The 27,163-nt window shown below is 40.1% G+C and overlaps 1 protein-coding gene across 4 annotated transcripts; it reads right to left on the reverse strand.

Annotated features, from left to right (window-relative positions):
- Positions 1-381: 381 nt before the first annotated feature.
- SLC26A4 (solute carrier family 26 member 4) lies at positions 382-25,847 on the reverse strand. Of its 4 annotated transcripts, XM_068166810.1 has the most exons (20): positions 25,481-25,847; positions 24,933-25,072; positions 23,261-23,371; positions 21,539-21,729; positions 20,922-21,086; positions 17,806-17,958; positions 17,617-17,699; positions 16,522-16,669; positions 14,170-14,283; positions 13,377-13,454; positions 13,078-13,173; positions 11,419-11,525; positions 9,987-10,056; positions 9,567-9,659; positions 8,600-8,695; positions 7,857-8,078; positions 5,638-5,692; positions 5,152-5,297; positions 4,759-4,842; positions 382-3,247 (listed from the first exon to the last, which is right to left on the reverse strand). In XM_068166810.1, exons 1-20 carry the CDS (start codon positions 25,633-25,635, stop codon positions 3,224-3,226), a joined length of 2,331 nt encoding a protein of 776 aa, XP_068022911.1. In that variant the 5' UTR covers positions 25,636-25,847; the 3' UTR covers positions 382-3,223. The 4 variants fall into 4 exon arrangements, with proteins under 4 accessions (XP_068022911.1, XP_068022901.1, XP_068022918.1 ...); XM_068166800.1 differs by lacking the exons at positions 382-3,247; positions 4,759-4,842 and having other exon boundaries at positions 4,899-5,297; XM_068166817.1 differs by lacking the exons at positions 382-3,247; positions 4,759-4,842; positions 7,857-8,078 and having other exon boundaries at positions 4,899-5,297.
- Between the last annotated feature and the right edge of the window lie 1,316 nt (positions 25,848-27,163).

The following is a 27,163-nucleotide window of genomic DNA, read 5'->3' on the forward strand; positions in this document are numbered from 1 at the left end:
GATAAAAGAGTAAGAAATACAATGAAATCACAGGCTATGGGGTTGCAAGTGGCCTCAAGCAATCAAGTCCTCCCACAATCCCATGGTACGGGCAACTCCCCACACTTCAGATTAGTGATTTTCTCACTAAAACTCTCCAGGATTAGGATCCTATATCTCTACAGATAATGTCTCATTTTATAGCCATAACATTTAAAAGCTATTTCAGCCTAATGTTTCTTCCCTTACTGGTACAAGGCGGACAGAACTGGTTTTCCCTTTTGCCTTTGTAGTTCCTCAAACAAGGAAGTGTTACACTAATCTCTGCATAATCAGCTTTATTCATAATAAGAATGCACAAAGAGAAGCGTTAAAAAAACCCTCAACCACGCAGCTGGACGGAGCATGTATGCACAACTTTATTTTTTAGTTAATGGATACATTTATTTTTAACATGCAGCTTTTTAAAAGGGTACAAAACTTAAAATACAGCTCCAGATTTAATACCTGGCATGCAAAGACATGAAAATACTCAAAATACATAAAAAAATACCACTTCTTCATTCTACTGGAAAAAGCACATCTAGTTGCATGTTTGAATTAGTACAAAATTGTAGAGAATCTAGTTTCATCACAAAAGCCGTTATTTTGGTATCTGTCATTGTGATGGATCCTTATAAAGAAGCACATACCCCCTGATAGACTGAGAAAGTATCTGAATGCCTTCTGCATGTTGCCTCTTACTGATCTGTGTAGATATAGGCTTTGTGTGGTTGTTTTGTTTTCTTGGTTTTTTTTTTCATTCAGGAAAAATTGCATATTTTATACTCATTTAAGGACAAATACAAACATGTCTTGAAGAAATATGCAGGCCAAAAATCAGTGCATTGCATTGTATTTTATCAGAATTAATTAGAGGTTAAATGTCATTGAGAAAGGAAACAGGAAGCCTGTTGAATATTCAATCGCTTTTTCTAAATATCTGCATGGGCAAGAATTAGAAAAGGTTAAAAAATAATGTAAGCCCACATTTCTGTCAAGTTAGAAACTCAAACTTCACAGTGCAGATGTTCTTTTGAGGAAAAAATAGTGCAGATGTTCTTTTGAGGAAAAAATTAATTGTACTGCTGTCATTTTTTATACCATCTTTTCCATAGTATGTGTTATGCATAAAAATTAGCTGAAAGCTCACTTATCAGTCCTAGGTAGAATATTTCACTTTTTACATGAAAGGCACATCCACTTTAGAAAAGCAATACAGCTTCTGAGAAACAAGTTACTTGCAACAGTGCCTTATATTCAGATTAATGTAAGTTGGGGCCTTGGTCTGATAGGAAAGTTGTCAAGTAACGTGGGCACCAACCTCCTGCATTAGGCTGGCAAATGAGAGAGAACTGAGGACAACACTAAAAGCATGAATTGTCAGACCACAGCCTGAGCTTAAGCATTAGTGCAAATTGAAATTAATGCTTTTGCCTGAGGGGGCGCAGACAAGCCTGACTTGCTGCTTAAACACATGCTTCATTCTCACCTTGTGGAGGTGCCAGTCTAACATACAAATGGCACATGTCTGTTTGTAAATACAACTCTGTGGTTTTGCTGGCTTGGCTCAAGCCTATATTGCATCTGAAATGAGAAACTTCACTGCCTATTGTAAGGACTGAAGTTTTTGCCTTGATCAGAGAAAAAAAATCTCAGTCTGGTGCTGCTACCTACTGTGTAAGATACTGTCCAACTGACTGCAGGTTACAGGATTTTTTCCACTAGTTTTGATGGAGTTCATTCAGGTCTTCAGGGCAGAACAATTTAGTGCTTAGCTTTTCACCTGAGATTTTCCACTGACATTACTTGCATCAAAAAACTTCTCTGTGCAGCATGATACAGGAAAATTTCTTTGATGTAATCAATAATGAGACTTACATATGTGAACATACTGAAGCTAATTAGCCCACACTGTGAAGCTTTAGGGGATTTTATACAGGGACATTCTTTTGTTACTGTCTGTTCTACCACCATGGATTTTTTCCCATTAAAAGAAACCAGTGTAGTGCTACAAAATTTAAGGCACAAGTCCATTCTCTATCAAAACACATTTCCTCATCATGGAATGTAAGAACAGTGATTTCCTATCTATTTTATATAGTCCTAAAGTAAGGATTAAAGTTTTGCTTTAGGTCAAATCCTTTATTTTTTAGACTGTCAAATGTAAAAGAACAGCAGCAGTCTGTTGTAGAATATTAGAAGAAAAATTATGATATATAAAAATATAACTACTAATTAAACTAAATAAACTCCTATATTCCATTTAAAACAAACAAACAAAAACAACCACAAAACAAAACAAACAAACCCAACAAAAACAACCCAAACCTCTATAGTAGGTCACATTCTGACTTATTTCCTTGTACTCAGTAGCAGCCTGTTCTATACATTTCATTATGTACTTGAGGCTAATGTTTTTGTTAATATAATTTATGCAATGTTATGACTCTTGATGAAAGATATGTACCCTAGACAAAATAATCTTCTGTGTGTCATTTTAGGGATGATCATTAATAGTTGTGCATCATTTGCTACAGTGGGATTAGTAGAGAACTAATGAACCCATATCCAAGGGTCTTTTCTACTGAAATTCATCTATTGAAGGTTCAGTGTTTGCTGTTCATGTGACTGTTTCACCTGTCACCCATTTCAGTTATCTAACAACCTGGAGCAATTTAACAAATTGCTTGGTAAAAACCAATCGGGATACACTATCTAAGACTTTTCAGCATGTACACTTACACTAGTGTTCAAGAGTTGCAAAGCCTTGGCTACCTACTACTCCTGCCCACTCACTACAAATACAGACTGTTAAAAAAAGGGTTGCCATCCAAAGATTTTGGTCTCTTCCACTCTCCTGGGCAGACTACAAAGCAACTTTTCATCCTGTATAAACTGACAAAGCAGTGTAATACACCTTCTGCTTCAATAGTCCCATAACTGAATACATCTTTTGTAACAATCTTCTGATCTTTTAAAATCAGTGTATTGTATCAGAAAGTGCTTGCTGAATCAAAGTCCAGAATATTTGCAGGATAACGTTAACTAAAATTTAGAGATTTCTAGAGATCTGCATCATTCAGACAAACAATCAGAGTTTTCTTCAAGTGCAAAGATTTGTTTCATTCCAGAAAATGCTTATATAGTACTGGTGCATAAATATTACTGAGTTCACAGACGGGACAGCACCAGCAGTCCATCTTCATGAAGCAAGTCTGCGCATAGCCTAGTGAAATGGTTTTAAAAAGGTGGAGAGAAACAGGCCATGGTTAGTTCTGAGTACACAACTCTTGAGGATATAAAATGTCTGTGTATCTGTTAACTGAAAACTATCAAATTCAACCTGGCCCCAGAGAAAGTTCAGAGAAGTATGTGTGCTGAGGCAGCTACCCTCTGACTTCAATCTGCATTGGTTCTTAGCTCTCACCTTCAAAGTTTGACTATGAAGGTGGAGGACAGAAGCCTGTCAGAATACTCTTTGACCTTGGATGGGTAGTTTTGTGTCTAGCTTATTTTCTAATTTACAGTAATACAAATATCTAAGCAATCCTGTGAATAGAATTCAAAATTTAGATCTTCTTGGCTTGCTATTCCCAAATGCTTCTGTTACAGAATCATAGGTTCTTTATGCCTTTCATTCCTTTCTGCACTGTGACTTACACAGGAGTAGAAAGTGCTTCTCCCCATATTTGTGACAAAGAATAATAGTTTGGTCTCTTCCAATAGTCATATCAACTACAAAAGGACTGGGTTAATCAGGAATAGTAAGTATCACAATCTATTTACCAAGCCTTGATGAAGTATGAGAGGCTTTTGCTTAGGGTCTCAGTTTCTCCTCTCATGAATATGCTTTCCCAGGTAACCTTACCTTTTCCTATAGGGCATCATACTATGGTAGAAACTACAGTGCAGGGTGATGCTAAGAACCTCTGCTCACCCACAACTTCCTCTTACTGACTCCCCTCCAGGGACATCTACATCTCCCACACGCAGCAACCTTGATACAGCATTTTGTTAAAGCATGACAGAGAGAAGGGTCACAGCATTCCTGTGGCTGTGCTCCAGAGGAGCACAGGGCACTACTCCATTTTAGACAGGCAAGTAAGAACAGAGTTCTGACTAGTACCACAACAAGAAGGGCACATAATAATCATGCCTTTACCTACATGGATGTTATAATACTTCAAAGATGTTGAAGCATCACTAATTTAATTCATTTTGGACAATAAAATGGCAGTTAGGCCGATCTCCTATTTTCTGAGTAAGTGAACTGTGTGATGCACTGTTATTAAAGCAGTAAGTGCTACTTCAGTACAGAATGCTGTGGTATTGATTAATGGACTTGCTTTGTTGCATGTTAAGTACATTCAGTGCACTACCTTGCTACAGTTTACTGCAAAATGTTTAGACTTGGCAAGCAGATGCTGCTGTGTTGTAATGAGGAGTGTGCCTCAAACCCATCAAGTTTTAGGCAATTAAACTAGGCATATAACTCATGCCTCTATAAGGCAAAAGTAGTTCTAAAGAAACAGAGATCAGGAGACGCTTGTGCATGTACAATCTACTACATCTCAAAAAACCCTTGACTTCCACTAAGCACTGACATCCAAGTGCCCAAGGAAAGCATTTATTCATGGAGAAGGAAAAGGATTTGTTATGGATGTTGAAGGCTCAGTTCATCCACTGTGCTAGCAGTATTCTGTAAGTAATAGACACATTCAGTTCTAAAGTGTTTACCTCTTCCTGAACATCAAATTCATCATCAGGATGGTTTGTTTCTGTGAATTCTATGGGTTCTTTAGAATCCTGCATGAGTGAAATCTTCATAAAAAGAAATTAAGAAACATGATGAGTTACACATTGTATCATTGAAATAGTTTTATTACTCTGAAGTACCTTAATATAACTTTCACAACTCAAGAGTCTGTTTTTTGACAAATCTGATGCTTTAGTTCAGCAGAGAGTCCTTATGTAACTAGTCAAGGCTTTTATACAGGCAGAATCAATTTCTAAACTGCAGTATGGCTTTGTCAGTATGCTAACCTCTGAATGTGCCATGCTGCGATGGAAATTGCAAGAATGAATGCTACATGACAGAGGGAAGGGAAATGTACTGCTGGATAGCTCTACCTTCTCAAAGATGGGGTCCTGGTTGTCATTGTATGTCATTTGATTCCTTATATAGAGCACAGCATCATGGACAGTCAAGAAGAATATATCTTTTCTGACAGTATCATCAAAGAAGGCACTCTGTTCCAGTTGAGATATAAGGTTGTCTGAATAAAAGAAAGTCATAACATGTTATTTACAATCTGAAGTAATTTAAGAAATAAATGTAAAAATACATAGTTGTAGCTATCAGAAATCAAATGTACAGCCAAATTGATCAATCAATCAATCATAGCTTTGTCTTGGCTTTTACTTTCCATATTTTATTTCAACCCCAGCATTCTTTGTGTCCCACTGCAGCCCACCATGGTTATCAGAGTGGTTATCACATGGTTATCTCATTTTTCTTACAACAAATGCTCCCATAGACACATATAGAGATCTCATCCCTTCTCGTCTTTGCTTTGTTATTTGCATGAGTGGTAGCAGAAATATTTGGATATTTACCTTGATATGAAGCAAAGTACACTCTCACATCAATTCTCTCAAACTCTCTAATTATCTGAAAAAAAGAAGTTTTCAAACAAAGACATAAATAAGGTCTGTAAGGAGAAAATACAATTGTGTATCCATGTCTATATATGTAATGTACAGGCACACACTTCATTTGTTTCTGACTGTCTTTACTCCAAATTGTATGTGTTGTTTATTCATCATAAATAAGGAACTGCTATATCTTGCTGTACTTAAAGATCCAGTAGTTAAGTACCTGGTTGCTGAGCTGGTCTGTCTTCAACTATGTAAGCAGAATTATCATTTTACACATACAAACACTGCTGCCTATTAAGGTTCTCATTCTGTTCTCATAATATGAACAATCATGTCACAGAATCATAAGGTTTGGAAGGGACCATGAAAGACCTAATCCAACCTCCCTGCCAAAGCAGAATTACCTAGGGCAGGCCACACAGGAATGTGTCCAGGAGGGTTTTGAAAGTCTCCAGAGAAGGAGACTCCACAACCTTTCGGGGCAGCCTGTTCCAGTGCTCCATCACCCTCACAGTAGAAAAGTTTTTCCTCATGTTGAGGTGAAAGTTCCCATGTTCCATTTTTTACTGTTGTGGTTTAACTCAGCTGGTGGGTAAGTTCCAACACTCTGCTCTTTGTCCCATCACAGGACACTACTGAAGAGAGACTGGCCCCTTCTTTTTGACACCTACCTTTCAGCTATTTGTAAATGTTAGTAAGTTACCCTCTCAGTCTTCTCCAGGTTAAACAGCCCCAGGTGTCTCAGCCTTTCTTCATCAGACAGATGTTCCAGTCCCTTAACCATCCTCGCAGCCTTCCGTTGGACACTCCCTAGTATTTCCCTGTCCCATGCGTCTTGAGCTGGGGAGCCCAGAACTGGACACAATACTCCAGATGTGGTCTCGCCAGGGCAGAGTAGAGGGGAAGGAAATCCTCCTTTGACCCACTTGACAAACTCTTCAGGATATCATTGGCCTTCTTGGTCTCAAGGGCACAGTGCTATGCCATGGATAACTTACTGTCCACGAGTACTCCAAGTTGCTGTTTTCAAGCAGGTGCACCCCTAACTGTACTAGTACATGGTGTTGTTCCTCCCCAAGTGAGAGTCTCTTCAAGTGAAAACAACATGGCTCTGAGCAAGCCTCATTTCTCCCCATATGTGTGTGATATGATAAAATCTTTCATTGGTGCATACAATTTTTTTTCACACAGATTTTTTCCTTCATGCAGTGTACTAGATGGACTTACTCTTGGAAAAAAAAGAGAGAGGCATGTCTACAGACCCAGTATCTCCTTTGTGTCAAAAGCCAGAACTGAACTGAAACTAGGACTAGGCAGAATGCCGAAGCAAAGCACAGAGCAATTTTTTTTTTCAATTTCAGTTAGTTAAAAGGTGGGAGAATAGACTCCCTGGCTCCCTAGTGGCAGGTCATTCTTAAAATGTTATTTTCAGAGGTGACTGCTAATTACATCCCCATATGTTCAGTGATAAACTAGAGTCTTGGCAGTCGAAGATATGGCTCATAGGTAGGCTACGAAGTCCCAACAGCAAAATGAAGTTAGCGAAAGCAACAATCTGAACATATCAAATATCATAAAAGACTTAAGGACTGAACAATCAGGTCCTTCACACATGTAAAGGGGCACCAAAAAATTGTCTTCATTTTGTTCTCCCTAAACTAGGAGCATTATCTCCTTATTACATAGTGTGATGTTCGAAGATGCATCAATGAATATTGATGGAATTCTCTGATATTAGCCACAGGAAACCCTGTGAAGAAATTCATCACACTTCCTTCCTTCATAATCTAAATAATATGGAATGAATAAATAATCAATATTGTGGCTAAAGACTGAAGTGATAGTAAGATGAAATTTTTACTACCTCTGTGTTGACTGAACATTATCCTATGTCCAGATTAAAGCAGTATGCATGTGGAAATAATATATGTAACTGTTTCATAACACATGCATACAAGGGGACCACATTTTGCGTTCTAATTTTAAATTACTTGACGATGCAACTTTCATATTGTTCTTTAAATGCCTTTCCCCCCACACCTAAAATATGCACAACCCAAGATTCTACTTTCAACAACAGACTTAAACTCAGAAATTAATTTCAATCAACAGGTCTTGATTTACGTACTATGGATTAGTTACATTTTCATGTAACACCAGAAAAAAAGTGTTCTTACCGTTTTTATTGATCTCACAGCTACGATATCCAAGAAGGTTACTGCTCCAAAATCAAGAATGAGACTGTGGATGGGCACTTTGGGTATGTTTACTTTGAATGGGAGTTCTGAATTCCAGTCCACTTGGATCTCTACTTCTTTGGTGGGAAATTCATTGTCTTCTGGTTCCTCATCAGTCTCAAAAACTTCATTATTAATACCAGGCTCACTGATGATACCATTCTAATGTGCAGATAATATAAGGGACGTAGCATGTAATTGTGGAGAATGTTTTTTTGTTACAGGAAATACTTTCCTGTGATAACTTCTGTGTCAGGAATGAACAAGAATTATAATAGTGATCAGTACCCCCTAAACCCGACCCCTGGTAATGTGGTTAGTGTAATTAATGTCATTTTATAAGGCAAGCAGCCATTCTCTGTGATCAAGAAGGTCATGTATTTGTTCCCTTTCCCTTTTTTCTCAGGCCGGAGAGGTCCTGTGAACCAAGTAGACAAACCAAACCGATTTCTTCTTTCCTTCCCTATAAGCCTCAAGTTTCCTGGGTGCCAGGCTGATTACTCCTTTCCCTGCCAGGTTTGATGTTCACAGGCACCTGGCCTGACAGGCTGTTTATCCATCTTTATTTTAAAGATGAATACAGAGGAACTCATAAGTAAATCTAAAGTAGTAAGTCCTAAAAGTAATCCTTTGATTAAGAATAGAAAGGGAAACAAAAGAGAACAAAAAAACCCCCCGTTTACCTTTGTAGCTTTTAATTTCCCCTTCTTGATTAGCTTTTGTATCTTCCTCAGTGCTTTGAGCCTCTTATTATATACCTTGACTGCATCAAATCCCACCTAAAGAAAAAGGGTCACAATTGTTTTTAGAATAGAATAGAATAAACCAGGTTGGAAGAGACCTTCAAGATCATTGTGTCCAACCTATCATCCAACACCACCCAACCAACTAAACCATGCAACCAAGCACCCTATCAAGTCTCCTCCTGAACACCTCCTCAGGCAGCCCATTCTAATGGGCAATCACTCTCTCTGTGTAAAACTTCTTCCTAACCTCCAGCTTAAACCTCCCCTGGCGCAGCCTGAGACTGTGTCCTCTTGTTCTGGTACTGGTTGCATGGGAGAAGAGACCAACCTCTGCCTGCCTACAACCCCCCTTCAGGTAGTTGTAGAGAGCAATAAGGTCACCCCTGAGTCTCCTCTTCTCCAGGCTAAGCAACCCCAGCTCCCTCAGTCTCTCCTCATAGGGCTTGTGTTCCAAGCCCCTCACCAACTTCTTTGCCCTTCTCTGGACACCTTCCAGCAAGTCAACATCCTTCCTAAACTGAGAAGCCCAGAGCTGGACACAGTACTCGAGGTGTGGCCTAACCAGTGCAGTGTACAGGGGCAGAATGACCTCCCTGCTCCTGCTGGCCACACTGTTCCTGATGCAGGCCAGGATACCATTGGCCCTCCTGGCTGCCTGGGCACACTGCAGGCTCATGTTCAGCCTACCATCAACCAGCACCCCCAGGTCCCTCTCTGCCTGGCCGCTCTCCAGCCACTCTGACCCCAGCCTATAGCACTGCATGGGGCTGTTGTGGCCAACGTGCAGAACCCAGCACTTGGATGTGTTAAATCTCATGCTGTTGGATTCTTTACTTTACCTAGATATAATTCTGAGGAAATCTTAAAGACAGTTAAGCATCCATTATCATCACATATCACTTACTGTGGATTTGAGGCTGCTTTTTAGTCCATCAATGTTAGCATAAAAAATTGGACTTGAAAACTTGAGAATCTTCACACCTTCTGGTTCTATAACCTGTTGCCAAAGAATGTCAGGTTTAGCTACAGCAACAACTGTATGGATAATAAAAAGCAATTTAACTCTTTCAACAGTTCAGCAGCTTAGCTAATTCATGAAAAAAAGAGGTGTATCTTTGCTGATAATTGAAATTATTTGTATTCTACAAGCTTAGATCCCCAGCATGCAATATGGACCAACCATCAAGATAGGGAATTTCAATACTGAAACTTGTTATCTTTGAGCACGCCACTTCCAAATTCAGGTTCTCCACAACATGCAAGGCACAACTGTGTCTTAACACTGCCTTGAAGGCTGAAGGGAAACAACTCAGCAATTACTTACATTTTGGTAGTCCTTGACCTTCTTGTAGATGTCTGTGCCAGGAATGTTTCCAAAGCCACCCCATGAAGGACTAACAGAAACCAAAAGACAAGACAGTTAAGATAAACATCATACTTGGGCATTCACAGAATCAAAAAGATTGGTACATACTAACTGTCACAGACTCCTGTATTCTGCTCTGTTCAGCCAATAGCCTCGCTGTAGAAGTGCTGCATCTGTTTTGTGTCATTTAGCAAGCAACTTTCTCCAGTTCGTAGTGAATGGTCATTTCTATAGACAAGGTACTTTGCTACTTGCTGCACAATTTTATGTAGAGCTAAATGAATAACTTGTTCCATTTGTTCCCCAAACCAGGAAAATGTTTTACAAGCAGACTAGTTTGATTTGAAGGCAAACCCAATTTTTCACTCTAAAAAGAAATTGATCATTTTTTTTTGGTTTCAAATCAACTGAAACAATACATTAACATGCTTTTCAGATTACTTAAAACTTTTTGTCCAACCATTTAAATCTTTATTTCAGCCAATAGCAAAGCCAAAATATTTTGCAATCTCCATATATACTTTTGACAGTTAAAACAAATAGTTGTGAAGTTTGTAAAGCCTAATGTCTTTTTTATCTTTTGATTTCACAAATCTGACTTGAAATTGGTAATCTCTGCTCAGGATCTTCAATCTCCATTTTTTATAATCTACTATTCTGTAACAACTTCTGCAAGGCTTTGGTTTTATGCATTTGCTGACAGTGCAACTATTCACTGCTATTGCCAGTAACCATAATCTCTGGACTCTAGGCTGAAGGAACAGTATTATGTTTTACTTTCAGAGAAAATATCAATTAAAAGTAACAAGGTGGACAAACAAGCTTCTGTAAAGTCACCTTTTCTCAGCATCCACTACCATATATTCTTTGAGCAGCAATAAATTGGCTCGAATTTTGTCTTATCCTGATCCTCTTCTTTCACAGGCATACAGTTATTTTGTATAAGCAATAAGTATGACAAGAGTTTCTACACTGATCAATTAATTACAGATGCCATTCATACATCTTTTTGTATTTGATTTGTATCTTTGACTTGGAATGTTCCTGCTCCTTTCCAGAACTATATGGAGATATCTATATCTATATCTATATCTGTATCTATGTAGCTATATGGGTGCATAAACAGCATGTATCAGTACTGGACAAGTATCACCAGAGTACCCAGCAGGATATCAATAAATGATGATAGAACAATGAAGCCAGTATTTTATCAGTGTAATTAAATGATAGCACTCAGTGGGTTCTGTTTTTTTTAAGAATTTTTTTCCATTTCAAAATTTTTGTAAACCCAAGTAGATTTTTCTGCCACAAATCAGCTTGCTTTTCAGCATAATTTCTTCCTTTCTCATGTTATAACACTTACAATTATTTCTGATCCTGTGTTACTTACAACTGAACTCTCAGCACAACTGTCAGCAATCCAAATAAAAGGCCAGCAAGTAATCCCAAATCAAGTCCCAGAATGATGGATGCTACACAGGTAAAAACCCAGATCATCTGGAGAGGAAATAATAAATGTAAAGTCTCTTAACTATAACGTGTAACTCCTGGTCAAGCTAAACAATCACTAGACCAGACAATGTGAGTAACAGAAGAATTTCACCTGAGAGATGACCATAGCATACTGACAATTACCTGACTACCTTTTCCTTCAAGATGCTTCTATCTATGACTATGTTATTCGGCATACACAGCTTTGTTTGAAATATTTTTTTTAACATAACAACACTTTTCACAGATGAAGTTACTTTGGTGACATTAAAGAGGATGTTCTTCTTTCTGAGTGGGGTGGTCTTTGTTAATTTTTCTTTAGAAATTGGAAAGGTTTTCCCAAGATGTACAATACTGTAAGATGCTCCAGCTGCAGACGTATAGAGAGGGAAGGGGTCTCTCCAGTGATATCTACAACTCAGAACTCTTCCAAGGAGGGTATTTCGTATTAACAGCTTGACGGCACTCTCTAAAGTCTCCACTTGAATATTCAGGCAGAAGAGCTGAAGTGGACTACCCAGTTCCTCTCTACATCACTGCCCAGGCAGAACATTAGTGGAATCAATCATGAAAAAAGTTGAGTGCCCACAGTTCTCAATGAAAGCAGTAGAATCTTTAACCTGTAAAGAAGACTCTTAAATGACTGATAAATTCAAATGTGTTTAAGACAGGTACTGCCCACACACATATTATAAAATCTGTGTATAATAAGGACTGTATGGAGGAAATACTTTGCAAGAAACCTTTTCCCATCCTAACAGCCACAGTGAAAGCTCCCACACAGTGGGAGATATGAGCAAGCATCATGAGTTAAAGTGCTTTGCATGAAAAGCCTGTTCACATATCCTTTGGCATGCCAAATGAACCCACATTCTAGTTTGGATTAGCTTTGCTACAACAAAAAAACAAAACATTTTTTGAGGCTACCTGACAGGAGGACAGATGTGGCTCAGTTGGTAGTGCCTAAGGTTGTGAGTTCAAGCCTGCAGTGGGCAGTAGTCTCCTCCCTACTCTAGTCATGAGGTCTGTGGTGACAGGTTGGACTTGATGATCTTTGAGGTCTCTTCCAACCTTAGTGATACTGAACCTATACTGTCCTGCTGTAAGAATATCCAGGCAAATGGGATGCTAATGTGGTAACATAAATATATGCATATGAATTAAGAAAAGATTGGCTTTTCTTATCCATTTAAACTGTGCAAAAGGTAAAAGCAGAATGATAAAGGTGAAAACAGGCCATCTTTATTCTGATTTTCAAGTCATCTCAACACAAGATTGCTGTAAACTATGGGAATTGCTATAAAGGAGCCATCACTGCACGAGAATACCCAGATTTGCACCCTTACTATGGGGTACAGAGAATAAAAAACATAAAGCAAAATACTATGCTAGACTCTAAAACGGGGAATTTTTAATTGGCACCTGCATTTTAAGGATGCATATAGAAGTTTTCCAATGACAATTGTACAAAATTCTCTTCATGTGGTAGTTAAGAGAAACTTGGCTGGCATTAAAAGATAAAAAGAAAACCAGACAAAAATACTCAGGTGTTACTTACAGCATCTACTTTGTTCTGTCTCCACAAACGGGGAACATCAAACACTTGCATGAACATCCCTTTCAAGTTAGCTATGACTACAGCTGCCAACACAGACTGTGAAGAAAAAAAATGACAAAGTTTTATTCAGAAGCAAAGATGCATATTAAGATAGTGCTTAACATCTTGCACTATAAACCAGAGCTTCAGGTCATATCAGTTACGATAGCTCAAACAAGGCTATTAATCCTGCCCATTAAAGTTGGGCTTTTGGTACAAATTGGTGCTGGTGGCTGTGCTGCAGAGGACAAGTACAGTACCTTTTGTAAGGGCTCTAGCAATTTCCCCAAGGCAACAATGGAAATCAAAACAATCCCAGCTGAGATTATACCCGCAACCTACAAAGAAGAGTGGTTATAGGAAATTATTTTAAGACTTTATCTTATTTTTCAACATAAGTAGTAGCATATTACATTTCTTTAGAAATAAGGAGACCTGCCAAAATGCCATCGTGTTTAGGTGTATGTGGACCATCATTATACGCTTCAGCTAACACAGAGGAAATTCAATTAAGCAGGTAAACAACTGCACACAAGGTAAAAACTCTTAGAGGAGTTACATTGCACAGACAGATGACAGGAGCAGTCAGCCTGTCAGCTGGAAAAGGGCTGCTGGATAGCCTGTAGTTCTCCACTGCTAAAAATTGCTAAGCTGTATTTCTGTAGAACAGCAGTTTACTCAACATGAGAAAGATAGGACATGGGCAGATGACAAATGGCAACTAGCAGGATGCTCAGGCCTGTACCTGGGAGCTGCACAAAGATTTCCTCCCTCATACTAATTCCTACAGTGACAAACTCAGACACTCAACTGGGAACTGAATTCTGGGGAATTTGGCTTGAGGGATTTCTGACCTCTACTGTAACTCATTATATGAGTTACAACGTGATTGCCCTCTTCTGGCAGAGCTACAAAAATGACTCACTACCAGAGCACAAACTTTCCACGTGCCAGCAACACAATCATTTTAGGACAGTTCTCACCCCATTGTGAAAGCTGTGCCTTATACAAGATTAAATATGCCCTTGCACAGTACTAGTAAGAGGTACTTACCTGAGTCTTTCCACCAGTACTTTCTTGGACGGCAGTCCTTGAAAGAGCAGTAGTTGCAACAAAACAAGAAAAGGCACCTGAAAAAATGTTGCTGACCCCAAAGGCAATAAATTCCTGAAAGATAATTGGATGGTGCTGTAAATACAGATGCCTAAAGACGATTTTGCAATGGAGAATGACAAAAGCATCTACAGCAGTTTGTGAAGTAGGTAGCACAATATATTGAGTAGAGTATGGATAAGTAATAGCTGTTCAATAACTGCACAAATATCTCTTGTGCCACTGTAACTGCCTGTGTCTGAAAACCAATACAGTGAAGTTGGTATACCTCCCTGACATGGATTTGGTATAATTGCATCAAGAAATGGGGCTAGTAAAAATTTAACTTGCAAGTATCATCACCTAAACAATTTTAATCGGTGAAACAGTCTGGGTTTAGACAAGCCTCTAAGTAATACGAAGCACTGCATTATTAGTAGAACAAATCAGGAACTTTGCAATAAAATACAGTTTCAATGAAAACTTCTAGTATATTGAGCCAGAGGTTTTTCACTCTGAACATCCAAATGAACTCACACTCAGTCCTACACAACATTCTCGTTAATTTGCCCCAGGGTCACAGATGCTGATGACTACTGATGACAGTTGTTCTGCTCCAATGACAAGGACCCTGGAAACTTTACATTCTGGAATCTGGACCATTCCTCCACTGGGAAATGAGGTGTTTGGGAGCAACCCCATATAATTGACAGAAACGTTTTCACCAAGCTGACACATTCACAACAGCTTTTCACTGTCTGCAAATTTTTAAAAATATAATTTTAGATTGATGTTGACACTCCCACTTGTTTTCTCCAAAGGGAAAATTCCTGTAGCCTTCAATTGCAAGATCAGGATTTTGAAGTCACGTTCTTAAACAGAACAGATCTAGAAGATTGATGCCTATTCCTGTGTCACAGCTGCACTCTGCCAGAAAATATTTGAAGTAGGTTCCTAATGTTTTTAAGTCTTAATAATCTATGAATCTGTGAAGATAAAATAAACATTGGTAGATAATAGTATTTACCTGTCCTCTAAAATTATTTTAGTACCTGCTTTCATGATATTATTCTACCTTCTCCAGTTTAAGTAAACTATTTGCCCATCATTCATGGCCGCACTTAACCTTTGCTATCTGCAAAATTCATGGCATAGTATAGGCACTTGGCTTTTATAGAAAGTAATTCTACTACTACAATATTTAATTAGTATCTTTGAAGCACATTATTGCTGGCTGAAAAGCATAGTCAACAGAAGAACAGTGGAAACAACACTTCCAGGAATAAGTATTATTCGTTCAGATGTATTAAACTGAAAATCTATTCACTTTAGACAACTTCAAAGCAAAGTGTTACCAGGTATGAACTCTTTATCGTAAAGTGATCAGCATGTACAATTTTGTTGCATACTGCAAAACAGTGTTTCCGGTGTATTTTCTCTTATGTCCAATGGATAAAATTCAAAGTCAGCATAGATGCAAGACAAGGAAGCTTTCTGACATTTTTCTCCCACACCCATGGGAAAGCCATGGGAAACCCTGGTTAAGACACTGAACAACTGCAGGAATCCTCTAAGAGCTTGCTGGTGCATAGCTCACGTACCATTCTACCTATGTGGTTTTAGAAGCTAAGGGTAAAAACAATTCAGTCATTTGGTGCGGACAGTTATACAAGTGCATTCATATGTCGGTGGACATTTGTGTGGAGCTGCAAGACTCAGCTATAGAACTACAAGTATACTTACATTGATATAACTGGTGTCATTCTGAGAAGTAGAATAATTTATTCCATAGGATTAAGATCATGCCTTAACTGACAATTGATACAAATCCTGCACGTAGACTGGGCTTAAATAAGGCCTTCAAGAGCAGCTTCATAGCGTGATATTGCCTTCCTCTCCAACCCCTGTCCCAGCCTGTACCAACACACCTCAAAATATGCCTTACAAGTAGAAATGGAAAGTAGGCTGCTAAAGCTGGCTATGTCACCTTGACATCATCAGAAAATTCCTCTATACAATGATTAGATTCAATTACCTTACCAGAGCTAGTGAAGACACTAAAGCAATACTGAAGGAATTCATTATTTTGAAAAGCCCATACTGAAGACTGATTGCATCTAGCTCATCTCTATGCGGCGAATTTGTCAGGTAATATATGGCCATTTCAGCTATGTCTTTCCAATAGCTGAAAAAAATTCCACCTGTCAGATTTCAGCTTTAGTCTGGAAAATGTGTGGGAATGATGTTTCTTTCATTTGGCTACAGAAGTCAACATGAAACAGAACTAAACTTCAGTGTTTCAATTATACATACCTGGTTTCCATCAATAGCATAGCTGTACTTAGTTGCATATACTTTTCCCACAGATACTGCAATAGCATAAGCAACTATAGCAATGGAAAAGGAGGCTGCTATCATCTGGGAAAACATGCTGACATCTGGAGGTTCAGGAGGCAAAAATCTAGCATTAAGAAAACACAGCAGTGTTATCAAATTGATCAAATTCTGTTCTTGCTAGAACTGTCAAGGAGTTTGAGGTGGAGGCATACAGGTTGCTTATAATATGAAGTGTAAGGTTTCAAGTTAATAAAAAGGTGGAAACAGCCCACTGACATACAGAACATGCTTATCTAGCTCACCATATCCCAAATCCTGATGCTATTAGTCAGCAACAAAGCTCTCATTGTTCTCAGCATGACTGAGATTTAGCCTTCTGATAGCAAAGTGAAAAAGTACATTTTTTAAGCATTGAATAAAGGATGTATTGAATAGTATGCTGAATTACATAAATATATTAATGACACTTCATACTATTGTTAACTTATTTCTTCAGATGATCTCAGGAACATTTTATCCCTTACTGTGCTTCCGCAAATTTTAATTAATCAAGTCCTGAATACCAAATGGAATGTGAAGGTTACTACTGTGAAGTGCCCTGAATCTTCTAAGTGCAAGTCTCTACCAGTGTAATCCTGAATATCCTTGCTCCTATGACTATGGAAGTGACAGGATTAATTTGGGTAACAGTTTTGGCATGAATATGAACCACAATAGGATAACTGAGGTCTACAGAAATTAAATCTATGAAGAATTTATTTTACTTTAATTTTTTTTTTACATTTTCCATAGTCATATATTCACCTTGTAAGCATCAAGCAACAAATTCTCAGCTGATCTTCATGACTCAGGTAGATATTCCTAAGCCCGTTTTACAGATGAAGGAAAGCTAGGCAACATATTTACATGGTTTAGTCGGTAGAGTGAGAAGTAAATCTCAGGAAATCTCCATCTCTGAGTTCTAAACTCCAGGTTACAACTCTCAGTATCTCTTTTATATCTTGTCTCTTACCACTGCCTTTTTTATCCAATTCAAGTAACACTTACTTCCCAGAAAACAAAGCTACTCACCCTCTTGGAATGCTTTTAACAATGCCTGCATTGTACTTTTTTTCCAAGTCAGCAGCATATGAAATGCCAGTGGCTACTATTGTCTGTAATAAAATAAAACAACAGTTTAAATACTTTAAAAGGGTTCTTGTGCTCCTGTGGCTAGCCCCATCTATTTTATCTAAGCTTTTATTGTGCTCCTTTTCTTACCACAATAACTTCTATTGGTATAGGAATAGGTATCTTGTGCTTGAATCGATCGTTTATTTCTTTAATTACCACGCAGACAAAAATGGTGAGGAGCCCAGCAATAAGATCTGCAATGTTGGTGGAACCAATTTTTTCCAATGTTTCAATAAGTGTCTGAAAAATAAAAATAACAACATAAATCATGTCCATGTCCACTTAAAGGATGTGAAAATACTCAGGAGATATTCCAGATATACAGGATTTTGGAGGAAGCCACATTAATTCTTTGCGCAGGCCTGGAGGAGCCTGAGGATAACATAGGTGCTACAGAATCAGGGAACAGACCTAATGGTGAACATTAACTGAAAAAGGAGGTGGGCCTCTGCTTCCTGATTCTTAGGAAATTGATACTAAGCTAGAAGAGCTAACCCCCTGCCTATGTTCTAACTCTACCTGTTCTTGGGAGTGAGGAAGGAAAGACCTACAGCTTCTTCACTTTGTACACATAGCAAGGGAGATCCTAATTTTTCTATTCAAAAGACAACTTGCAAACCTATGGGCAAAACTCTGTTTCACTACCTGCCCAGTACATGTGCTCTGTGGATTACATGTTTCTTATTTCCATTGATAACATCCAGAGATTGACTATGAATACATGAGTCCCGACAGGTTGTGAAGAAACGCAGTACTAAACCTCACCTTATGGTCCATTAACCTTCTCAGCAGAGTTCAGTCCCTCAATGGGGGATCTCACAACTGAGCTGCAAGAAGCAGTTCCCTTCTCTATCCTTGCCATGCCCTTACTTAGTCCTATTGTTTATTGCAAGTGAGTGTACAGAGAAAACATAAACAGCTGATTACAGAAAAACCACAAATACTCCTCTGTCCTCTTCCTAGGCACCAGGGTAATTCTCACTTGTCCTCTGTCTCTGGGAAAATTAAATTTTTCCATGAACAGTGTAAGCAGCTTTTAACAGAACAATCTTGTAGAAAATCACAGAATGGCTTAGGTTGGGAGAGACCTTAGAGATCATCTACTCCAACCTCTCTGCCACAGGCAGGAACGCCTCTCAAATAGACTCAGCTGCTCAAGGCCTCATCCTGCCTGGCCTTGAACACCCCCAGGGAGGTGACATCCACAATCTCCCTGGGCAGCCTATTCCAGAGTCTCACCACCCTCGTACTGAACATCTTGTTCCTAAAATCCAGTCTAAACCTACTCTCCCTCAGCTTAAAACTATTCCCCCTTGTCCTATTGCTAGACACCCTTATTAAAAGTCCCTCTCCAGCCTTCTTGTAAGGATCCTTTCAGGTACTGGAAGGCAGCTATAACATCCCCCCAGAGTCTTCTCAAAATTGAACAACCCCAGCTCCCTCAGCCTATACCCAGCTGAGGTGTTCCAGCCCTTGGAACAACTTAGTAGCCCTCCTCTGGAGTCAGGAAAAACAAAAAAAAAATCAGAAACAGGCTTCTTGCATCCTGGTTAGCTCACCAAATACTAAATTGTCAGTTTAAAGGCAAGGGGAGGGTTTCCAAAGCACTACCACTGCTACCATTCTGAAAAGATTCTAGTTTTGAAATAGAGTGTCAAATCAGCTGTATTCTCTAAGCTAAAGAAGAAGCCTTCCTGAAACACTGAATCAGGTGCCTTTCTTTGCATGACTGAAACCATTTCTTGTTTTTTGTACTGCTTACCATGGATCCTGTTCTCACTCACCAGCTCTTGCACTGCCCCACTTCACTGAGGAACAGTAACCTCCTAACATCGGGTTGTAGGCCCTGCTAACAGTGGATGCTTAGTGCCACAGTCTATTAAACACCACTTCTGAAACAAATCCAAAACTTGCTGAAGCTGACACAGCAAGTCACTGGTTGAGCAGACCAGAAATCACAATTTTCTCTACACGCATCTGCAAACACATTGACTTGGCTCACCTGTAAGAACACAGAAGCTCTGAACTTTAACCTAAAAAGTCAGCATTCTGCTCAGGCTTGCAGGAGCTGGAAAACCATTGAACTACTTTTCAAAAATACTTTCTACTAAAATTACCAACCTTCAAACCCATAAAAAATTAAAACAGAAAAAAATAGCCAGGTCTGCTTTAAGGTCTATTAGATATTTTATTTCACCTAATTTTCTATGTTCTGAGGGAGTTTTCATTAGTTCTGAAAAGGCCCATAACACTTTTGTTTCAAATAGTTCCCCAGGTATTTTTTTCTAATTTTTACCTTGCTCATTGTAGTTATATTCATCCTATTATTGCTAATCTAGATGTCTAAGATATTTCTGCTAGCCTGGTTGCCTCAATTGGCATGTAAAACCTGGAATACTTTTTTTTTAGCCAGAACAGACTCCTCTAGAAATCTGTTATTCTAATGTGAAGTGCTATGAAAGACCTAAAATACGATGAACCTAAATAGTTTCATGCCAAAACCAGTGACAAAACTTTCAGTAATTTTCCTGGGGAAGAAGATTATTCTGTAATATGAGACCTCTAGTATTTCTGTAATCAGGCCAAGATATTTCTCCATTTGGTAATTTTCTCCAGATAAACAAATGGAGTTGACAGCAACATTTAGCCTCCCCTTAGCTAACCCATAGGTACCTGGATACAGGGGGGGAATCCACATCCTTCTTTAGATATTCACAAGTATGGCTATAGTGTGGAATGGATAGTGATGCCCAAGAATGAACTGCTGTCTTAAGAGTAAAGAGGCTTGGCATCAGTGAGCTTTTTTGGCATTACCTGACAGTGTTAAGAAGCGATGAAACATCCTCCACAATAAACCAGAAAGCAAAGAGTGTGATGGAAAGCAGTGTCCAGAAGTGAAAACCTTAAGAACAGCTTTGCTAGATAATGGTGTTTGAATTTTCTGTGAAAAACTGCTCTGCCTGAAAAGGATTTCAAGATGGCAACTGGACTTCCTATCTGGGGAACCCCAAAAGCAGCTGCTTAAGAGTCCTACAGCTATACATGAACAGCTGCAGATATTCATGAGAGTAAGAACTAAATGAATGTCCTCTACTTACCACCACATATATATGAACCATTCCTGTATGAAATGGAAGCAAAAGGTAAACAATTATATAAAAATTCTGGAATAAATTCAAAATGGATTAGAAGGTCATACTTACATATATTATAGAAAGGACACCATTATAGTTTTTAGTTGAAACATTTAAGACTATTTTCAGTTGTGATACAAGCACTTGAAAAGCAGCTGCAGTTGTGAATCCCCCAACTAGTGGATCTGCAAGGTACCTCACAATAAAACCAATCTGAAGGGCTCCAAATATTACCTGGAAAAATCATGAAGAATAACAGCTTGCTAAACAACAAAAAAGTACTCTTTTATTTGGTGATTTCTTATGCTTTGTTCTTTTCTCTTTGCTGATACAGAGTCTTAGGACCATCTTCCCCCACTGCAGCCTAGCATAGCTTAAAATCATGCAATCCAATGAAATAAATGAGACCTGAAGAAATGTGTGAAAGGATGCTTCAGGATATTCACCATTAGTGGTTAGTTGCATGCAGGTCTCTTGGTCTGCAATCACAAGCCTAGTCTTCTGTTGTCTGCGCCCCCAGACTCTGCCCAGGATAAGAAGAATAATCCCAAAAGAAGTTCTTCAGAGTTTGAGATGACTTTCTTTTAATTTTGTGTTTTACTATGCTAGAAGTATTTCCATACTTTATGCTCTCCCATTAAAATTAAAGCAATATCAACCTTGTGTCTTCAAGCCAACTATTTTACCTGCAAAATTCCAACCAGAAATGTGAGGGTACTAGCAATTAGCACTCTCTGTGCATCTCTGGATTCAGTGTCTATCAGTGTCCCAGTACTGTTAGTCCCTGTAGCATTACTGCCATCTATGAGAAAATTATCATCTGGGGCCATGCTCAATACAACAGATCCCACCATCAAACTGACTACAGGGAATGGTCCTGTAAGGAGAAACAGAAATATTAAGTGTTACATACATAAAAAAGAAGTGTTTACAGGCTAGACAAACAAACTGCACATCAGAAAATCCATTTTGTATTTTAACTAGGGTACAGGAGTAGTATTAGGGGGTCAGGAGCCACAGGCACTGCAAACATGACACAAAGATAAAACTTTTTCCTTAAGTAACTCAGCGTTCTAGATACAAGTGCAGTTTAATGCTGTGCTTAAGCCAATTCAGGGCTGTACCAAGGCAAAAAGGGGTAACATGTTCAAACCATCCCTCTTGTATCAGCATCACAATTTGACAGAAAATACCACTAATCCAGCTGAAAGCAGTATTTATGTATTCATTTACATCATTAGTCTTCAGCTGATACAGACCGACACATGGTTAGAAATCCCACACCACAGAGATGGCAGGAACATGCACCATGGGGTGGGACCACAACTTTCAGCAGTGCAGTGCGGTGTTACATTGGCTAAAGATGACTGAAACTATACTGTGGGCAAGATACAAAGATCATTGTGTCAGCAACACACAACCTAATAGTAATCATATCTGTTGCAGTTATTTACTAAAATTATGGAGAAAGGAAAAGGTCTTGAAATGCCTTCTAGAAAGATACCTTACAGGTACCTTAGAAGACACTTCATGAATTAGAGTATTGGAGAAATCTTAAACAGGAGTGTTTGATAATGTAGAGAATAGGAATGTCCGCCCACGTAGAGGTGACATCTCAGATTTGGATAGCAAATGTGAGCACGCAGGTAAGGTAGGAAGAGGCTAACAAAGTGCAGAAAACATACAGAGGTATCTGATGCAGCAGAGAAGAATGTTGATGAAAAAGTACAGTATCATGCCAAAGCTTTGGTAGGGCAAACCGATCTATTCTTAACAGATACAAACCAGGAAAGATTGTATTTTGTTAGAATGAAGAAAAATACACTTCAAGCTGTAGCATGACTTTTAGATGTATGAGGTGACAAGAAGTAACTTCCATATTTTAGAGAAAGTACTCAGCAAGAATCAACAAGGTTTACCCATAGCCTTGATGTGAGGGCCTAGAACGAGGCTGGAGTGGACACACAGGTTCTGGGTCTTCGCGACAGGCAAGAAGATGATATTGTCCATAGTGATCAAAAAAGGATGCAGCAAGGAAGGCTTGTAGAGAAGACTAAAAGAGCTGTTTTAGCCATCTTGAGCTTTAGCCATTAGACAAAATGTCTGTTCGTACTGCCTACTGAGGCCTTGATCTTGTAATTTCTTGAATTGAGTATAGCCAAAGATTTAAACTTCAGCATAAATGTAAGCAAAAAGCATGCATGGGCATGACTGAAATTAGCTATTATGCACAACTGCCTGTACAGTGAAGAAGTAAGCCTTAAGTCCCCCAAGTCCACAAATATTAATATTCAGCACAACCAGATTTGGTTCAGAAAAGAGTTATCTTGTATGAAATATGAATGTTCACAGTAAGGATTAACATTTTGTAATAGATAGTTCACTGTAACTTGAACACATGCAGTTACCAACTGAGATGTGCCTTGATGTTCCCAGGAAAAAGTATGTCAAGATGGGAAAAAAGGCAGAATAGAGACCATATCCAACAGGAACTGCAACCAGCAAAGCATATGCCAAACCTGAAATGACAGATCATACACATGTCAGAGTTTAAATATCTCAACAAAATACTACATTATCTAGAGCAGACTTTCAGAAAGATTTATTCCTTTTGTTCAGACACAATTTAGAATGTGCTCTGTCTGTAACTCAGTTGCAGGCATCAATGGTATCAATAGCTGTAAATGATTGTAATCCTGTTACTGAGCACCAGCGAAAAAGATGGTACCTTCATCCTGACACCCACCTCTCAAATATTTATACACGTTAATAAGATCCCCTCTCAGCCTTCATGGTATTTCAAATATCAGTTTTACAAGTGGAATCTAACAGTGAGAAAGCAAATCAGGCCCCTCTGGAAAAAAATAAATGAGGGGGTGACAGTAAGTGCATAATAGTTGTTTTAAGTCATATTGAAAAGTCCATCTATGTTCTTTGTAAAAAGGTGGGGGAATCCTGTAACTGTGGCACTACTGTCAACAGAGATCTTTAAACTAATACAGACTTCCTGTGGAGCTGTGGACAAACTACTCTGTTACTCCTCAGGTCACTTTCTGCCTGGAGCCAGAGTTTGTAACGTAGGGTTTTTTTTCCTGACAGTCTGGGCCTCCCTAGCACACTTCAAAGGAACACACTGTAGGGAAAACTTGTGCCTAATGAGAAATGCATAAATGGCTTTCTTTGTTCCCAGTGTGAATCTCTGCCCCTTTGTGCAAATGCTCAATTTCCACTGAAGGAAAACCTGAGCTGATTGCTATCTTAACATCCCTTAGACCCGAAACATTGTGAAAATAGTCAGAGTGCCATTGAGACAAAATAAATTAATATGCTAGAACACTTCAGGGTTATAGCTAGTTTTGTCTTTGAACGTGGACCTTATCAGCTGCTTCAGACAGAATGGTTCTGCCATTTGTCTTCAATAACTAGCTTATTTTAATTAATTTCTGCTTATTTATGTCACTTTTCTGTTGTTTGGTTTCCTAAAAAATGGACTAAAGAAATAAGAAAAATGTAATATCGCAAGCCACACTCTAAGTATCCATCAAATTTATCTTTTTTTTTTTTTTTTAATGTAAATATGCTGTCACCTCCTTGGAAGTTGCTTCCTGCAGATCCCTGAACAATCTTAGAAGCCAAATTTTAAAATGAGAATAGATAGCAAGGTTGCATTATTTTGGGGAAAAAAACCAGATTTCTGTAGGTACCTCCTGGAAAGGTATAGACTCAGATAATGAACAAAGAGAAGGAACACAACATGACCTGTTTGATTTATCACAATGTAATTAAAATTTTAAATATCAAAATTAATACTCCTTGAGTAAAAGGCTTGAGGGAAAAAAGTTAAATACATCTTGAAGATAGCACATCAAAGGAAATTTAAGTCTTCTAGCCAAGCATAGACAAAAAAAAAATGAATACACTGAAACCATCAATTATTTATTGAAAAATAAAACCTAATATCTAGTATTAAATAACAAGTCTTAGATTTGTAATTCCATCTGTGTGACACCCCTGTGTTCAGCTGTCTCCCTTATAAAGATGTCCTGGAGAAGGGAGGGTGGACGTAAAGGCTGGCTTTACCTTGCAAGGTGGCTACAAGGCCAGTGCTGACCCCAGAGATGATATCGCTGACCAGCCACTCCTTCACTCTGTAGTTGGGCAGCCACTCTATGATGGGCAGAAAGGACTTGGCAACCTGAAATGCCCTTTTCCTTGAACATCTGCAAGAAAACAAGTGCGGAACATACTCCACGGGGCTGCAACTGGTAAGTTCCAAACAACTTCAAGCTGACAGAATGCTGGGGGTAACACACATTTTAAACGGCAGAGACTGGCAGGGTCGTGTCTTCCAGACAGCAATGGGGCATGCACTGGTGTCAGAAGTGCCGTCTCCTGAAGGAGGCACCCTATGGGCAGCTGCATCCACGCGATTCCGTATGAAGGGAAGCCAAGACTGGTCTACACATAAACTGGCGTAGTTTTGGCCACTTTATTCCTCGGCAGGTGGAGTTTATGGGCGCCGGGGCGGCGCGTCTCTCGGCTGCCAGCTCCCCCCATCCCGCGGGCCCGACGCGCCCCATTCCCAGCGCCCGACGGAGCCGTAGCCTCCCGCGGGCGTCGCTACCCACCTGAAGGCGGCTTGTGCGCGCTCGCGGAGCGTGGGCGGCAGAGGCGGCCGCCGCTCGTTCTCCTCCTGGAAGCCCGCCTCGCTGTAGATGGGCCGTGCTACCACGTAGTGGCTGAGCTCCGCCAGCGGCTCTTCCGTACGTTCGCCCGCTGCCATGGCCCCGCTTGAGGCGGAGGGCACCGAGCGGCGCCCGCGCCGGCACCCCCTGGCGGTTTCCCGCCCGCGCCGCCGGCTACCGCGGCCGCTAGCCGCGCCTCAGCGCCAAGCGCGGCTCGGCCCCGCGGCGCAGAGCTGTCCGCGTCCTGAAGCTGCAGCTCAGGCGGCGCCCCCACCGCCGTCGCGGCTGTCGCCGACTCAACCTGCGCCCGCTCTTGCTCTCCGCCGTGGCGCAGGGCGACCCAGCCCCGCCGCAGCGGCATTTATACAGCCGGACGCGTCCGGGCGCTTTATTTACAGGGAAACAGCGAGACCCGGCTCCAGGCTGGCCCGGGCGACGCCTCCGTCCGCCCTCCCCCGGCGGCCCCCCTCGTAAGCCCTACCCCGGGCCGGCGCTCGCCGGAGCGACCCTCCCAACCCCGCGGCGGCTACTGCCCCCGGCACTTCCCGTCTCTGGGGGCGGGCGGCCTGCATTTCAGAGCCGGCTGCGCGGCGTGCCTGCATCCACGAACCCCACCGATGGTTTTGTCTCCCATCACTAGTCGCCTTGAGGAGCCATCTGCCCCACGGCGGCCTGACAAAACACTCTGTCCAGACGAGCCCGAGGGTACAGGATAGCACTAGCTACACCGCACACTGCTTGTCCTGTATGGACACCGCCCAGAGCTTCCAAAGCCCAGATGCGTCCCATGATCCAAGCTTTGGGAATTGTTTCCATGAAGAGATGCAAATGCCTAATGAACTACATCTGCTCCCCAAACCACCCCCTAGGCTCATCCAGCTGCATGAGAAGGAAGAAGTGGTTCAGAGCCTGCAGCTTCTTAGTTTGCCTAAGGAGAGTTGGAAGGAATGAACTCCGTGGCAGTCCCCGCTACTGCTGTAATTTAGAATAAAAGATGGCATGAAGTGTTGGGTTTTTCAGCCTCACTCCTAAGTACTGCTGGCTACACTACAGCTCTTCTACAGAGGACAGGCCAGCAAAGATCTTGCAGGAGTAAAGTGAAGCATGTGTCCCACTTCACCCTGGAAGACTTCTCAAATGTAGAAATCAGTGCCTGTGTTTCCACTAACACCAAAGAAGCACTGAGGACACACACCAAGGGTACTGCATCAAGTGAAATATTTTTTCAATTAACTATTCAGGTGTGGAATTTCTTGATGGCCTTGGTTTCAGAGTGTTTTAGTATAGTCCTAACTGCAAGGATGTTGAAGCCAACACTCGTAAAATGGAAAAAAGCTACTTGTTGAAAGTACATTTTGTACCATAATGCTGTTCAGGCTTTTTAATTCTGCAACAGGCGTCTCCTGCTGCTGTACTACAAGACACATCCAGGTAAACCGCTGAGATGCTTTGGTCTGAGCAGTGTTCTATCAGGCAGTGAAACAACCAGCTTCCTACTATCATAGACTCATAAAGGCTGGAAAAGACCTTTAAGATAATTGAGTCCAAATGTAACCTAATTACCATGACCACTAAACCATACCCTGAAGCACCACATCTATGTGCTTCTTGAACACCTCCAGGGAA

The sequence above is a fragment of the Melanerpes formicivorus genome, unplaced genomic scaffold (genome assembly GCF_026170545.1).
Source record: "Melanerpes formicivorus ecotype bairdi unplaced genomic scaffold, bMelFor1.0.p_v2 SCAF_3, whole genome shotgun sequence".
Classification (NCBI taxonomy): domain Eukaryota; kingdom Metazoa; phylum Chordata; class Aves; order Piciformes; family Picidae; genus Melanerpes; species Melanerpes formicivorus.